This window comes from Festucalex cinctus, chromosome 9 (genome assembly GCF_051991245.1).
Source record: "Festucalex cinctus isolate MCC-2025b chromosome 9, RoL_Fcin_1.0, whole genome shotgun sequence".
In the NCBI taxonomy this organism is placed as follows: Eukaryota; Metazoa; Chordata; class Actinopteri; order Syngnathiformes; family Syngnathidae; genus Festucalex; species Festucalex cinctus.
This window is the reverse complement of record NC_135419.1, coordinates 15,727,377-15,743,681: the sequence shown is the minus strand read 5'-3', so window position 1 is coordinate 15,743,681 and position 16,305 is coordinate 15,727,377. Positions and strand designations below refer to the sequence as shown.

The following is a 16,305-nucleotide window of genomic DNA, read 5'->3' as shown; positions in this document are numbered from 1 at the left end:
CTGAATATAATAATAAGCGGAAAATACAAAAGTCTTAATTTTATAACATAAGTTGAGAAATTACAGAATAAAATCAACATAATGGCAATTGTGTTGTACTTTTTTTTTTTTTTTTAACTTTTTTTTTTTATTTTTATAAAAAGCTGTTTACCCCTTTTTGAGGTTACTGATATTATACAGTACACAAATAATGTAAAAAGTAAATTATGCGAATGGAAAGGGGACCATACAGTGTATTCTGCTGGGTGGGAATAAGAACCAAAAGTTCTGGTTGGTCCATGTGGGTCAGGAGTGAGCTTCTAGTGCGCAGTTGCATCCTGTCAGCCCAAACACTCCCAAACCTCCCTCAGTTCGACTTGGGCTCAGTCCACCATGTGAAGAACATAAATGGCTTGGAGGGGTCGCTTCCACCGGCCGCGCGTCTTTGTTCCGTCCGGACACTGCTTCCGGAGGTGCAATCTTCCCAAAAGAACTTTAACTGCCGCACTTGTATGCGCCCTGTATCTGTTTTTCACCCAAGTGGACCTCTTTTTCCGGAGCCCCACCTGGACTACAGCCGGACGGAACCAAGTCACGCCGAGGGGTGTGCTGAATTTGGGTTTGTTGAACCAGGCCTCCGCGGTCCCCACCCGCGCCAACGTGGTGTACATCACCCTCAAATCCAAGCGGCTCAAGCCGGCCAACATTCGCGGCACGGTGCGACCCAAACTGCGGAGGAAAGTGAAAAGAACTGCGCTTCCGCATTCTAACTCACAGAATGTATCCGAAACGGAGCCTCCCGTGAGTTCTATCCGGATATACAGCCGCACTCCCCCGCCGTGGCTGAGCGCGCACGACGTGGGCACCATGCGCGCTCTCGCTGGTGCCAAAATTTTGCGGGTTGAACAACCACCAGGAGCTCCGTGGCCGCTCTTGGTCTTCGAGGAAACCCGTCTGGAGGAGTCGAAGGCGGCGTGTGGACTCGCCCTCAGCCCCGTGGACTCGGTGGAGGTGTTCGCTTTCCATTTGGACCGAGTGCTCGGCCTCAACAGAACTTTGCCGGTCGTGAGCCGGAAGTTGGCCTTCTTACACGGTGGGCCATTAAGATAAATAATCAGAGGTGGCAAAAGTAGTTGAGTAATAATACTTGCATATACTACTACAGGTCTAAGTAATAAGCTCATTTACTTAAGTTAAAAAAAAAAAAAAAAAAAAAAAACGTAATTTGATAACGTGACAACACAACAACAACAACAACAATAAACACACTAAACGTGTTCTATTCATTACTAATAACACTTTGGGCAGCCATCAAGGAATCCAACAAGCATGTTTTGAGAATGTGAAATAAAAAACTTCACACAGGAAGGCTGGAGCTGCCCCAGGCCCAGAACTGGATGTCCTAACCATGCAATCGCAGTGCAAAACAAAGCAAAACATAACAGAAGCCAGACATGCAGTACAGTACAGTACAGTACTGTACTCATGGATATTGACCCGGTGAAGAAACAGATGAGCAGCCAATTATTATTATTGTTAAATATCTAGTGTTGAGTCAGATAAATGGGCAGGCAGCTGAACTGGTACACTGTCTTGTATTGCTAGTAAAGTACAAGGTAGCAAGTTAGTAAGAGCTATTTCTGCAGTTAGGTTAGGTTGCACTATTTTATTTTATTTTTATTTTTTATTTTTTTAGCTATTTAAATAGCTGAGTAGATACCAGTTTATGTTGTAGGCCTATGTACTCTGGATATAATGTTGTCCCGGTTCTGTAAATATGTGCATGCATAGCAATTAAAATAGATAGCTAGAAAGATGGGCAAATGGATGTTGCCATTTAAGTAAGTACGTAGTTGTGTAGGTTGCCATCTTTGGCGGTACAATATACAGTATATACAGTATGTTGGTAATGAAATAAGTATTATTTCTGTTGTCTGCGCTGTCTAGATGGCCAGCCGAGTCCAGTGGTGACATGGGAGGCATCTCTCGACTCGGACGGCGTGAGCCTGACATGGGTCGAATATCAGAAGTCCCTAAAACAGAGGTGCTGGGTTCAGAACGTGACCCCGAAGCCCGAGTCAGGCTGCTCCGCCGTCCATCACTACGAGTGGAGCAAACTGGCGCTTTTTGATTTTCTCTTACAGGTAACGGAATGTTGAATACCATTTAAAAAAAATAATAATAATGAATGCCAAGGCAAATCTCTGGTAGTGAAAATATGACTTTCAGTATCTTCCACCAGCTGTTTTTTACTGATAATATATATTCTCAGAGGAAATGTCCTTTGGCTCCACAATTTCCTGTGTGGGAGTCCTGAATCACCAGTCTGGATTTTGGCATCACATGCTAGTAAGGGAGGGGTGAATGTTGTTGTTGTGTGGGGTCAGACAACTTCGGTTTTTAATGGAAAACATACACTCAAGTATACTGTAGTTAATTGAAAAATCTACTTAACTCCAGTAACAAAGTATTCTTTCTTTTTCTCTCTGCAGATTCACAAGCGACTGGATCCCAACTGCTGCGGCTTCAAACCCCGGCAACAGGACGGGTGCCTCGAGCCCGGCCGCCATTTTGAATGCGCGCGGCGGGACGGCGTCCGATTGGCCGACATGGTGCGCAGGCGTCACGATCCGCGCCACCTGGTACTCACCGTCAACAAGGGATACTTTGACCGCAACGAGGACAACCTGGACTTCAGGCTCCTGGAAGGAATCAAGGAGTAAGTGAATTGGGTTGGTTGTTTTTTTTTTAAATTTTTATTTTTATTTTTACTATGGGACAAACAATGAGCTAACTGGCTAATAGTGTTTTTGTTGTTGGGACCGCTAACGAGTTGAAACAGAATGCTAATATGTTCCCAATGCGTATCTGCTCAGAAATATGCTTTTTATCTGAAGCGTGTCTGCGTTTTAGCATCCACCAATTAGCGCTAATTAGCATTGAATTCAATGCAGTTTGGAAGGCAACATTCGAAAACATAAAAATAAATAAACAAGCATAAGCTCATTATTTTTAGTTGCATGATACGCATTTTTACATCATTGTCGAACGCGGCTTTTTCATTGTTGACAATTCAGAGTGGAAGTCGGTTTATAGTGCAACAAAGCTTTACTTTGGTCAAACTGAAGCAGCTCCTCAGTTCATTTCAATGTAGTTGGTTGTAGGAGTGTGACGATATATCGATATCGCGTCTACGTCTACGCAAGTATCGCGATATTTGTAGTTAATATACAGCCACTGTAACGACTCCATTGTTTATGACTTATTGAGCAGTTACTTGGCGGACCACTAGGGGCAGCACCTCATAAGAGTGGCGGGGAAATGGACGCAAGTCTTCAGGCGAAGAAGACTCATGAGCTTAGTTTTTTAAATTATTATTATATATTTATTATTATTATTATTACATTTATATTTATATATTATATATTTATATTATGTTTATATTATTTTTATTACATTATGAATTATTTATTATTTATTATTTATTTTTTATTGATATGTATTAATTTTATTTTTATTACTTATATTATTGAAGGTTGACGGTATGAAGGTTCTCAACTCATTTCAAGAAAGTAACTTCTGATAACTGAGGATCGCATTCCCCCCAAAAAATCTGCAGTATTTGACCGGCGCCGTGTTCCGCCGCTTTGTGTCCAGGTTGCCCGAGTGCGCCTTGTCGGTGCTGAGGAGCGGTCGGCTGCGCGAGAAGCTGCTGCAGTCGCTCTTCCTGGACCAGACGTACTGGGAGAGTCGAGGCGGGCGGCCCGGCATCGACAAGCTCATTGACGTCATCGAGCGACGGGCCAAGGTTCTCCTCACGTTCGCCAACGGTCACGGAATCGGGACGGTTGACATGAACGAGTGACGTCGTAGGAACAACGGTAACTTTGTCGGGGGGGGACACAATATGGTGCAAAAAGCAAAAACGCGGGCTGTGTTCGGAGTCATTCTCTCCTTAACTAATCACTATTTTAGGATTTTTTAGGAATAGGCGGAGGTCCATATAGTTCACTCATCAGACAGATAGAGTCCAATAGTTGTTTTTTTATGAGTGCTTAATTCACCACAGTGAGAATAAAACAGGAATAATTCAAGTTAGACCACATTTAAAGTGGAAGTTAACCTTAAACATTTCTTGACAATATGTGACCTCACTAGTCTAAACATGACATTGTGATTAATATTACATTTGTAGAATATGAGTTAGTCCAGCCGTTCATATCCATCGCAGGGGGCGACCATTTTGCCACTTGCTGTCAACAAAAGATGACATCACAGTTGCTCAGGGCTCAGGCGACAACCAATCACAGCTCACCTGTTTTCTGAAGCTGGGCTGTGATTGGTTGTTGCCTGAGACCTGGGCAACTGTGATCTCATTTTCACTCGACATCAAGTGGCAAAATGGCCGCCTTCTGATATTGACAAAAACTGCTGGATTTTGCTGCTTAATTCATATTCCATTAATCATGCAATATTAACCAGAACACCGTATTTAGACTAGTGGGGCTGCATAGAAAACATATTATTGTCAAGAAATTTTGGGTGGGGTTGACTTCCACTTTAAAATAAGGTTTTTGTCCACAAATCCTATACATTAGAAAAGATCCAATATAAGAGCTGCATAAACAATAAAAAAAAATAATCAAATGTTATATTATTTTTAAAAATGTGTTCAAATAAATTAACAATTTTTAGAGTCACATTTATTAAATTCTAATGTATTTTTCTATTTGTTATTTATAATTGGAAGAAAATCTTTAAAATGGAAAATAATATTAATTAAAGACAGCTCTGGGTATGATTTCAATGAGATTAAATGTGTACATAATTAAAAAAAATTATATTTAAATCAAATTAAGTTTATTTAAAAAAAATACATAGAAACAACTGTCAGTATTATTTTAAAAAAAGATTATATATATATATATATATATATATATATATATATATATATATATATATATATATACATACTGTATATATGTATGAATATATACAGTGTATATTTATAAATGTTTAAATATTGGAAATACCTTGAAACTACAACCACAATGCATGAATAAAATGTTAAATTAAAACCTTTTAAAAGCAAGATGTGTGATACAATTGTTGTCCGGTGTACGTAATAAAGAGTCCGCTATTCCCATTCGTTCTTGTTTTCAATTCATACTTTATTTTTGTGCTTCATTTTGAATCACCCAAGTCAATAAAAAAAAAACTTGACACATTGACTTATATTGTTTTTCTTGGCGTGCTGAACAACAGCAGAGGTTCAATTATGTCGTCCACGAGTATGACATACAGTATATATGATGTTTCGTGTGGACTGGTCAGGAATACATTATGGCTATGAAATCCGTGTCAAAGTGAAGCGTACTCTGCTTTTGTGTGCTCTGTTGAGTCCGAAGGGGCTTTGCGGGTTATTTTCTAGTGTCAGTGACGGTCATTCATGCGGTTGTTATTTTAACCCCTCTGCACCCGCATTAGTGAAGCAGCGGGGGTCCCAGCTCCGACGTGCTTGTCTTTCAAAAGAGCCCGTCCAGTTCCCATAGCGCTGCCTGCATAACAAAATATTACTTTACTGTACGTCTGTGTGCACGCAACGTACACTTGCTCAAATACGAAACAGCTCTCATTGTCATCTGGAATTTTTATTATTTATGTTGTCATGAAATGGAATGTCTAAAAATATTGAAACCAGAACTCAGTATGATTATTCATAGAAATATGAGAAGCAACTTTTTAAGTAATAAAATATTTTTAAATCAACTTAGGTTAGAAAAGGTTTTATTATTTGTATTATTTTGTATGTACACACTATGAATTATAGTTTGTGGTTTATTTTTTAAATAAAATACATATTTATATACTGTAAATATAAACTATTGGAAATATTTTACATTTTTAAATATATATATATATAGAGCTAAGAAATATATATATATAGAAATAGCTAAATTACTGCAACAAATTTTACAGGATTCCTGATCATCTAAATGCTCACAGAAACGGATTGGGCTCTGTATATACACTTTAATTAATATTATATCATATAACAGCTTTGCAGATGAATGAAACCAACTGAATCCTCCGCCACAGATTGATCAGAAGGATTTGCTATAAAAGAAAAAAAAAATGCCTGAAGCTGGAAAAGTTGCTGCCAGACCGCTTGGGAATTTTCCTTTTTAAACTTTTCGTGAATGTTGAAAAATATTTTCGGTTGTGCCTTTGGGGGTGAGATAATGTCTGAAGTTTGACGTTAATTTTTCTCCGCCCTGACATGTTCGCTCTTTTTTTCTTCTCTCTCGCTCTGTGTAGCCCACTTCTCTTGATCCCGGCGTCATCCCGCTCGCTGCGTTATTGTTTGTCAAACCCGACTTGGCACGCTTCGACGAGCACAATGACATATTTGCTACGCTATTGAGCCTTTGAATCACCTCTGTTTGAAGGTGAGCAAAGGAAGCTAAAATAACAGCAGGTTTCGCAATATGCCGCGTCCGCAGATCAGGTCATGAAACCGTGCACCGGCTGAGCCTCGGGGGCTTCCCGGGAATGTGTTTGCTTTAAGTTTGTTCACAGTGTGTTACTGAATACCAAAGCAACTAGTTGTTTTATTTCGGGCATCCAACAAATGGAATAGGGCCATCACACTTACTAAGCATTTTTTTCAAAAGTTATTTTAGATTTGGAATTTTTCAGTTTGTAGTCCTGTTTCTTGTTGCCAGGCAGAATCTGCGTGGCAATATCCTTTGTGCCCCCCAAGCCAGTTAATAATAACAGAAAAGGGCAGCACAAAGTGATTTGAAATAGTTTTTTTTTCTGGTCTTCTTATTGGCTTGCTCAGCCTCTTTTGTTGCTAGGCAGAACTTGTGGGGCAACATCATTTGTGCCCCAAAGTCTATTAAAAACAATGACAAAGGGACAGAGGACTAAGTTGGTTTGGATTCTGATTCTGTGTCCAGGTCACGTCATTTGTTTCCACGGCCTCTTGTTGCTAGGCCGAGTTTCGGGGGCAACAGAATTTGGGCCTCGAGGTCTGTACAAAAACAAATGGTCGCAAAGTCGTCAGTCGTCACACTCCTTAAAATTGTTCTTCTCATTGTGTGACTTAGTTCAAGATAGGCAGAATTTGTGAGGCGACGTCCTTTGTGCCCCCAAGTCTGATTATTCTTCCAGTCCAGTTTCTTGTTGCGAAGCAGAATCTGCGGGGTATCATCCTTTGTACCCCATATCCTATTAAAACAATGGCAAAGTGCAGACACTGCCAGACAGACACACACTCCAAGTTGGATGGTATTCAGATTACTTATCCAAGTCACACTTATTTCAACAACCTCTTGTTGCTAGGCAGAATTTGCGGGGCAACATCCTTTGTGCCCCAGAGCTCAGTCAGAATTCTATTCTCTCGCTCTCTCTGTTTCTCAGACACATTGCGCACGTGTCATGGAGGTGACTTTCATCAATAAAAGTACAATGTACACCAAGCCGTTTCAGCTTTGACCCTTGTCATATTTCCTGGAAAAATGCATACTCATCCCCTCCCCATACACCCCTACGGCGATGTTTTTTCAGGTCACAGAATTTATTTTTCAGTAAATGTCACCGGGTAAAAAAAAAAAAAAAAAAAAAGAGCTAGCGGCACGCGAGCTAATGAACCCAAAAAGAGTCACGACATGATGGCTGCGGCTGAGCGTGCTGACATCTTTACAAGCTTTGTTTCCTCAATCTGTATGTGTCAGGAAAAACAATGTCTGGCGGAAAATTCCCCTGGCCACATAAGGAAAGGAAGTTAATGTATTGTTAGCATGTCCATTGCCGCCAGGCATGATTGAAATCCCGCTCAAGGACGATCCGGGTCAAGCTGGGGCCCGTTGTCGGCCTAATTTCGACTCCCTTTAATTCATTACATGTCAGGGGATGGTTTACTTGAGTAATTCCTGCCTGTTGAGTCCTGATAACGGCTGACCCGCAGAGCTTAAGTTCTATTTATAAGACACAGCTATGTGGGGTAAAAACACACATTTTGTCTGAAGATTAATGGAAGCAATTTAGTCCTGCAGGGACGTGTGACATAATCGTACCATGTTAAATCTGTATAAAGAATAGACAGGCACATACTTTATACTTACATAGGTGAAATGAAATGTGTCGACAATGTTTATTTCCTTAGGTGGAAAAAAAGTTAATGATCCTGCAAAATTGGAGTTTGGGAAAAAAAAAAAGATGCCCAAAAAGATTAGTGCTATTCTTTTTGAGATTACTGTATATAAATGGGGGGTGTCAAAAATATGGTTGGGTCAGAAATGGACCAACCCAACTTTCTGAGTTATCAAACAGATTAATAATCCATAAAGCAACATATTTTTTGGGGTTGTTTTGTGAGTTATTTGTTTGACCCAACTTTTTGGGTAAATTAAATAATCCAATTGAATTTGGTCAAAAATGAATCAAGAAAACATTTTGAGTTATTTCATCCAAAACATATGGGTCAAATGAAAATGTGGGTTATTCATTTGACCAAACTTTTTGGGTCAATTGTGTAACCTAATTGAATTACCGGTAGGTCAAAAATGTACCGATCCAACTTTTTAAGTTATTTCATCCAAAACGTTGGGTCAAAAATAAATAACCCACCAAACAACCCAATTTGTTGGGTTGTTTTGTGGGGTCTTAGGTAAATTGAATGACACAATTGAATTAGGTCAAAAATTAACCGACCCAACTGAGTTATTTAACCCAAAGTATTAGGTAAAATTAAATTAATAACCCACAAATCAACCCAATTTGTGTGTTGTTTAGTGGGTCATTCATTTGAACAATTTTTGGGGGTTAATAAAAAAAACAAAAAAACAAAGTTGAGTTGGTCCTTTTTTGACCCAATTTGGCATATTTTTGACCCAACTGTTTTTAGAGTGCAATGTCCAATCATCTCACAATACACATTAATAATCATGCCCTAAGATGTACATTATAAAACAAATCTACAGCTGTCCCATTCCGTCAAAGTAAAACGCAGGATTCCTGAGTATTTCACATTCAACAATCTTCAGCAAAAACTCGGCTGATCTTGAAATACTTCCTGTTTTCACTCTTCTTTTCGTCTCAAACATATGTGTGCTGCCATTACAGTGGCCGACGGACACAAAGCGGGTTCATTGTACATTTACTGGAAGAAGCGGGGTCACTTTAAGGAATTAATTGACTCAAATCCGTAGAACAAATATTCAAATTTAGGTTGTAAATATGGAGTCGGTTACAAACAAGCTATCAGAGTGACATATTTGCAGCTACAGTGTGCCCCTGAATCATAACTCCCACCGCGCGTAGAAAATTGGATCAAACTATAGAGGTAGCAGCTTGAAATTGAAAAGCGACTGGACCGCATTTGTTGGCAGGTGGTGCCGGAAAGATCCACAAGCTCCCATTTTCCTCTCAATTGCTCCTGTATGGATGCTGCTTTTGAACCGTGATGGAACATATTACAGGCGTAGCTACAAGGTATCCTCCTTCCGCTCCCTGAATGGCGACACAGGAATATGACGGGAGGAATATTCCTGTGACTGTGAAGCGGAATCCAAAAAACAGGAAATGAAGGATTCCTGGCGAGGCCTCCGGGTGCGGCCCACTCGCTTCCGAGTCCACTCACTGCTTGCAGTTGTGAGCTGTGGAGCTGCATTGTATCATACTGAGAGAGATATTCCGAATGTATTGACCCATCTGGCCAAAACATTCGGGACCCCTAATTAACACTTAATTCATTTGTCTCATTAAATAATTGACTACCAAATTATAACAATAAAAATTAAAGATTTCAGGCAACCCAAACAATTTTATATCTAAATTGAATATTTGTGTTTGTTTTTAATTTAATAGGTTTTTTTAATAAAAATTATTTGGTAATCTAGGAAAATAAGTACTTTAAAAATTATATTTATTATTTATATTTATAATTATATTTTTTTTTTAAATATTCAATTTTTATTTAATTAATTTATGTAATTCAATCATTGGTTGGTAGATTTATTGTTAATATTTAATTTATAATTATAATTTTAGAATTTTACATACAGTATATGTAAAATGTTACATAAAGTTACATAATGGTTGGTTACTATAATAGAATTCTAAATAAAATAATGCATTTTGAGAAGAGAAAATCAGGTACTAGTATTTATTATTCAAATTAACTTTACATACACTTGAAAACTTAATTTTCTGTCATTTACTCACATGGTAAACATTAAAAAAATAAAATAATGTATCTATTTTATTTAATAATTGTTCAATTAATTTTCATAAATTTAGAACTGCAGTTTCCAAATGAGATTTTTTTTTCTTTCCTTTTATTGCTTCCTTCCCCCACCTCACCCCCCACTTAAGGCTGTTCTACCCGGACGCAGAGCAGCTCAGAAACAAAGCGTCATCGACTGCTGACATCAACATGAAACATTGCTGTGGAGCCCTTTTTTGGGGGGAAAAAAACTGCTCTGCTGCCCTCAAGTGGCGAAATGAAGTGACACATGTTGACAAGGGCACATGAGGATGTTTTTCATTCGTCACTGAGGACTACGTTGCAGGTGGATCCTATTTTACCCACAGCCACTTCGAGTGCATATTGTCATAAATGGGCACTGCTAATATGATATGCTACCAGATAATAAGAAGCAACCAATCAAATTATACCAATTCGGTTTGGTATGAATAATCCAACTGCACACAGTCAGTTTCATTTAACAACACAAAAACTGCTTGGCATGCCTATCATGAGAAGATCCACAAAAAAAAAAAAAAGTGTCAAAAACATACCCAAAAAGTTGGAAAAGATGCAGGAAGTCAGCCATTTTGGTTGGAAGCGACTTGTCCTTTGGATATTGCCTGTTTGGATATTATAAATACCTGTACAAACAACAGATAAACAGTGACAAATGTTAATTGTCGTCATTGCGCGTGTGCAGAGCGTGGCAGTAAACTAGCCATAAAACTCTGATACAGTAACTTCGATTTGTGCTCACACAAAGTGAGGACACTCAGAATTCTGCATGCATTGTCTCCTGTAATCCCACCGAAAAGCAACGCGTGATGAAAAATGCATGGCGGACACCCCCCTGGCAGCGTCCCCCGTCGCTCTCCACTGACACGTCCTCCAGACATGACGCCTCCTCCTGCTCGGGGGAGTCGAGACATCTGAAATATCTTGACCTCCTTGTGTCGAGCTGCCCCTCCCTCGCTCTTCTCACTCTCCATCTCTCAACTTTGACAAACTGCGAATTTCTGGAGAATGCATAGTTGCAAAGACTAAAAATTTTAGTAGAAAGGAATACATTTGTTTAAGATCGGCCATTTTGTTATGAAGAAGACATTTTGGGTGGAATTCCAGGTTCACTTCAACAAACTTCTAACTACGATACTAAATCAGCTCTAATTGAAATCAGATGGACGATACTGAATTGTGAAGCATTTTTTTGTGTGTATCCCATCTAATGTGGCAGTTTGATTTTCAGGTTGATGATTCTTGCAAGTTAATAAATAATCCTTGAAACAAATTTCCCCAATCAACACGAAATTGGGCGGTTATGTCTACAGGACGAATGATGAAGTCCAAACGACTGTTATCCAAAACTGACGAGGAAGTCTGCCATTTTGTGGCAAAACATTCAATCCGGGCTGATTTCAAGGCAAGGCAACTTTATTAAAATAAATAAATAAATGAATAAATAAATAAATAATAAAAACAAGTCAATATGCTTCATATAACAAGGTAAGACATTCATAAAAAGAACAAAAGTAGCTTATTAAAGTTGCTAAAAGAACGTACATTGACAACATTTAAGCCAATTTATAACCAAAAGAGAAAAATAAATAAATAAAAGCAAAGGAAACAAAAAGTATAGCTTTCCGAAATTACTTAGTGAAACTGATTTGCTATAGTTGAGTTGTTAACCTGCATTTAACTAAATTTGCTCCCAAAAACGTATAAAAAAAAAACTTTCTATTTTAAATATTAGCATGCTCCCACAGAGGTATCCTGCGTTTTTTTTTTTTTGTGTTTGTTTGTTTGTTTATGCTAGAGCATAAACCTTTGATGCAGCCAATGGTAGTTATTACACAAACGATCAGCAGGTGGCAGCAGAGTATAAGAGAGCAACCTGGGCAATGTTGCAAAAGCTCTTTAAAATATATATTTTTTTTTTAAATAGATGCGTGAATAATGATGAAACTTTGCTATATCCTAATGGTAATTGCTGCAAAACGGAAACAGATCGAAATTTATATATATTTTGATCCTGATGAAAGAAAAGACTCATCTTTGTTTTGGTAGGTTCCACATTTTTATAGCAATAGGACACAATATTCTGCGGGCCATGCAATATCAATCCAAATCCAGGAAAACAGTGAAAAATGTGCTGGGAGTGAATGAGGGTTTTTAATTAAAAACATTTTTTAAAGCATTTATTCAAATTTGCATGCAGCATAACCGCCACATGCTTCTTCACCATGTTTACTTTGAAACCTGGACTCCACTAATTGACCCAAGTCTGCAGACCTCAAAGTCCTGCTGCGTTTATATATCCATTAATCATTTTCTGAACATATTCAGGACCCAAACCATTCAAGTTATTTACAAACCAGAAGCAGAATTTTAAAATCAATTCTACAGCGGTGCAGTTTCACCGTGCAATCCGAGGCCTGTTTATCGCCACTCACAGCTTTAATTAATGTGTTTGCAGTTTGCATTTCTAGCACTGTGCCGTCACCACCCGGCATCTCATTTTTTAGCTCCCTGTTAGAGGCGGCGCTGAAAAAAGAAGGAAAAATAATCCTGATAAAATGAGTCATCGGCTGGGGGGGGGCAGTGTGTGTCGAGTCACAGTGACAGCAGCTGTTAATGCATGAAATATCACTCACATCAGAACGAGACTGAACTAGCAAAAAGACTGAAAAAACATACAAATTAAAGTAAAACAACAATGAGATTAATTCAAACCTATGAGATGCGTAAATGATTGTATTTATTTATTTTTTATCATGGACAAACGGTAGAGAGCGCTAATGAGAGTCTCAGCAGGCGATTGCGCCAAAGAAGGCCGCTAGATTGCGCTGTTGCACTTCATTCTGTGGGGGGGGCTAATTCATTGATAAGAACATACAAGAGGGGGAGTAGGTGACTCCAGCTGAAAAAGCAGTGACTGCATGAGGAAAATGGCACAGTGCAAGCATGTTGCGTGCGTGTGATATGTATTTGCATGCGAAAGAGTGACGCAGCATTAAAAAAAGAAAGAAAGAAAAAAAAAGGCCGTGTTGAAAAAAGGTTATCTTGCCTGATAATCAGCACCCCAGTCAAGACATGATGCATTCACTGTCATGCTGTAACTTTTAGCATTTATTTATTTTTTTAAATCAGTACGTCAACGGTGAAAGCTCATCTACGATACCAAAGAATAAGATTATGATCATCAAACTTTATCGCTATTGTGACGCTGACGAGACGCCCTCACTTGTCAAAAATGCAGGCAAGTCATTCTTTTCCATGTTACTTACAGTTATGGTGTCACATAAAAATCAAATCCCCACAAAACAACAACCTAAAAAAATACAATCACAAACCAACACAACTGCACAACAATAACTAACAAAACAAATCACCCAGAACATGCATTTTAAACCCCCTTTCATTCCCCCATGTGCCGCAAAGCATGCTGGGAGCTCCCCAGCGAAACTACACTATACTCCGTCACATTACATGCCATAAGCAAAATTTCGCATCATTCAGCTTTCTAGTATGCAGGATTCTGATTGAGGTTCATTTAGGCAAGACCGGGAATTTGTTCAAAATGGCTGACTCCTGTTTGTCAGATGAAACTGGAGTCCATGATTGAATTTTCTTTGAAGGACTTGTGGAAACACCCAAAGCAATAAATAAATAAATGCCAGCTTCAAACCACTCAGTTAAGTTTTACAATTGAAACTATGCTAACAAATAATCAAAAGGGCACATTGACCCCAAAACTGCAGACTTCCTGTCTCCTTTCTGACATGGCTTCTTGAGACTTTTTTTGGTGCATCCTCTCATGGTAGACGAGCCCACCTAATTTCGTGTCAATGAAATTGCCGATTTTTTTTATTTTTTTTCCAGCTTCCTGGGGGGGTAAATGAATTCTGAGCTTTAATGCGGATGAGTCACTTGCATCGTCATGCAAAAGTACCACGCAAGATTTATAATGGGGGATGATATTTCTCCAGCATCAGTCACATTTTCTGTGGTCTCCAAGGCTGCACACACATACACGCATTTAAATAACTGACAGGGTTCTTGCACAGCGCCGCATTGTGGCAGATGTTGGAAATCAATAAGTGTCATGCAATTCAACTTCTAACGGCGCTACCTGATGAGATGCAACGCAAGAGCTGTTTCAAAAAGTTGACGAAGATAATAATGCTCAACCTGGTGAAAATGTACGTCTCCTTAAAGTAGTTCATTGGCGCCCTCTGTAATTATTCATCCCACAAATATAGTTTCAGCAACATGGTTGTTGTGTGTCAATCGGGAGGATTTTGGTTTAAAGTGGCTTTTGTTTAATATTCAGCCTCCGAAACCAGTTTCATTTCGCAACATTAAATCTGGGAAAATGAGTAGACCCACCAAAAAAAAGTTTCAAAGAAGCCATTCATGGAAAAACACAGAAAGTCTGCCTTTTTTTTTTTTTTTTTTTTAAATATCAAAGCGGCCATTTTGAAAGGGCTACTCAGTTATCCCTAGCGCCATGTAGTGGTGAACTAATAATTATATTGCATGGCTATAGTCTCTCACCTTCTTCGAAGCCGCCATGTTTCTCCGCCAACTTCTTGCTACGGATGCCCAAAGGACAACTTTGCAAATGTAGTTGTCGCAGTCGCTCGCCGAGACGTTCGTTTGCTCACGCAGCCACCGTCGTTTGTGTGCTCCTACGTGCTTCTAATACTATACTTTGACCACTAGATGGCGCTAGAGATCATTGAATGACCCTTTAAGGTAATTTTGATTGTTTCCAAGGGTTCTTCAATGAAAATTTAGCCCATGAAGCCAGTTTAATTTTCAAATTCTAAATCTTAGGCCCACAAAAATGCCAGGAAAAAGCCATGCGTGAATACATACAGCATTTTGTTTTCAAATGTGTCAATTCTGTTTCATCAAATAAAACTAGTTTCAACTAGAAAAATGAAAGTTGGTAGGCATGTAGATAATGAGTAGACCCACAAAAAAAAAAAAAAAAAAAAAAAAAAAAAAGTCTTTCAAGGAATATTTGACTCATTGGGCCATTTCCAGTCGTAAAAAGTTAATATTTTGTCTACAATTAATGTGGTAACGTTATTATTTTTTCCATGTAAAATTAGTACATTTAAAAAGTATTTTTCTACAGACTATCGACTGACTATGACATCACCTGTGCTGAGGAAGTAGGTAACGACCAATCATGGCTCAGTTTACTAACCAAACCCAGAAAACATGATTGGCTGTTATCTACATCCTCAGCACAGGTGATGTCATCATCAGTCGACAGCAAGTAGAACAATTACATTTAAAAGGTATTAATCGTACATGGGGGGAAAAAATGAAGTTATCAAATGCATTCTGGACAAGATATAAACTTTTCACTGCTGAAAATTGCTCAATGAGTCCCTTTAAAAAAAAAAAAAAATCATGACCAAAAAGATACAGGAAGTCTGCCAAGTGACCTATTTAAGGTAGTTTTGTTTGCTTCCCGGTTTCCCACAAAGACAAACGGACCCGCAGATTTTGCCCGGGTGCTCCAAAATTTGAACCACAAGACAGATGGGCAACACTAAATTGCAAAATGTTATACTTTTCAGTTTTGAGCGTGGGCAGAGCATGGCGGCAAAGTTTGATGACTCACCAGTAAAGCACAAACTTCAATTAACTCCATTCCACAAGGCCAGAGCTTGACCAAAATGATGGCTGCCATCCCATAATAATATCACCCCCCCCAACCGCCCTCGCTGCAAACACGGACACCAGCCAGCATCTGACACACACCGCAGGGAGGTGAATGAAAGCGGGGAGAGTCAAGAGTGGTGGTCTCGAGAGAGGCAAAGCTGATACAATCAAATGTGCCTGTCAAGTTCAACCATCACACACAACACACACACACACACACACACACACACACACACACACACACACACACACACACACACACACACACACACACACACACCAGCAGCAGCACCAGGTGTGAGTGAGTGAGCGAGTAGATTGGCTGAGATGGTGACCGTTTTACCTGAGCATGAAGCTGATTATATTTAAAAAAAAAAAAAAAAAAGTCCCTT

General features: G+C 39.0%; 2 protein-coding genes across 8 annotated transcripts; one reads left to right on the top strand and one right to left on the bottom strand.

Moving 5' to 3' along the window:
• Positions 1-344: 344 nt before the first annotated feature.
• Positions 345-4,885, top strand: gask1b (golgi associated kinase 1B). Its single transcript, XM_077532644.1, has 4 exons — positions 345-1,072; positions 1,927-2,123; positions 2,472-2,698; positions 3,637-4,885. The coding sequence occupies exons 1-4, from the start codon at positions 388-390 to the stop codon at positions 3,842-3,844; spliced, it is 1,317 nt and encodes a 438-aa protein (XP_077388770.1). The 5' UTR covers positions 345-387; the 3' UTR covers positions 3,845-4,885.
• LOC144026105 (uncharacterized) lies at positions 2,367-16,147 on the bottom strand. 7 transcript variants are annotated; one of them, XR_013285045.1, is made up of 4 exons: positions 15,873-16,147; positions 10,992-11,250; positions 10,786-10,875; positions 5,130-5,537 (listed from the first exon to the last, which is right to left on the bottom strand). XR_013285045.1 is itself a non-coding variant. In XM_077532645.1 (4 exons), the coding sequence occupies exons 2-4, from the start codon at positions 11,221-11,223 to the stop codon at positions 6,948-6,950; spliced, it is 390 nt and encodes a 129-aa protein (XP_077388771.1). In that variant the 5' UTR covers positions 11,224-11,250; positions 15,873-16,147; the 3' UTR covers positions 5,902-6,947. The 7 variants fall into 7 exon arrangements, 1 of the variants encoding a protein (XP_077388771.1); XR_013285047.1 differs by lacking the exon at positions 15,873-16,147 and adding an exon at positions 14,789-14,921; XM_077532645.1 differs by lacking the exon at positions 5,130-5,537 and adding an exon at positions 5,902-7,015.
• Between the last annotated feature and the right edge of the window lie 158 nt (positions 16,148-16,305).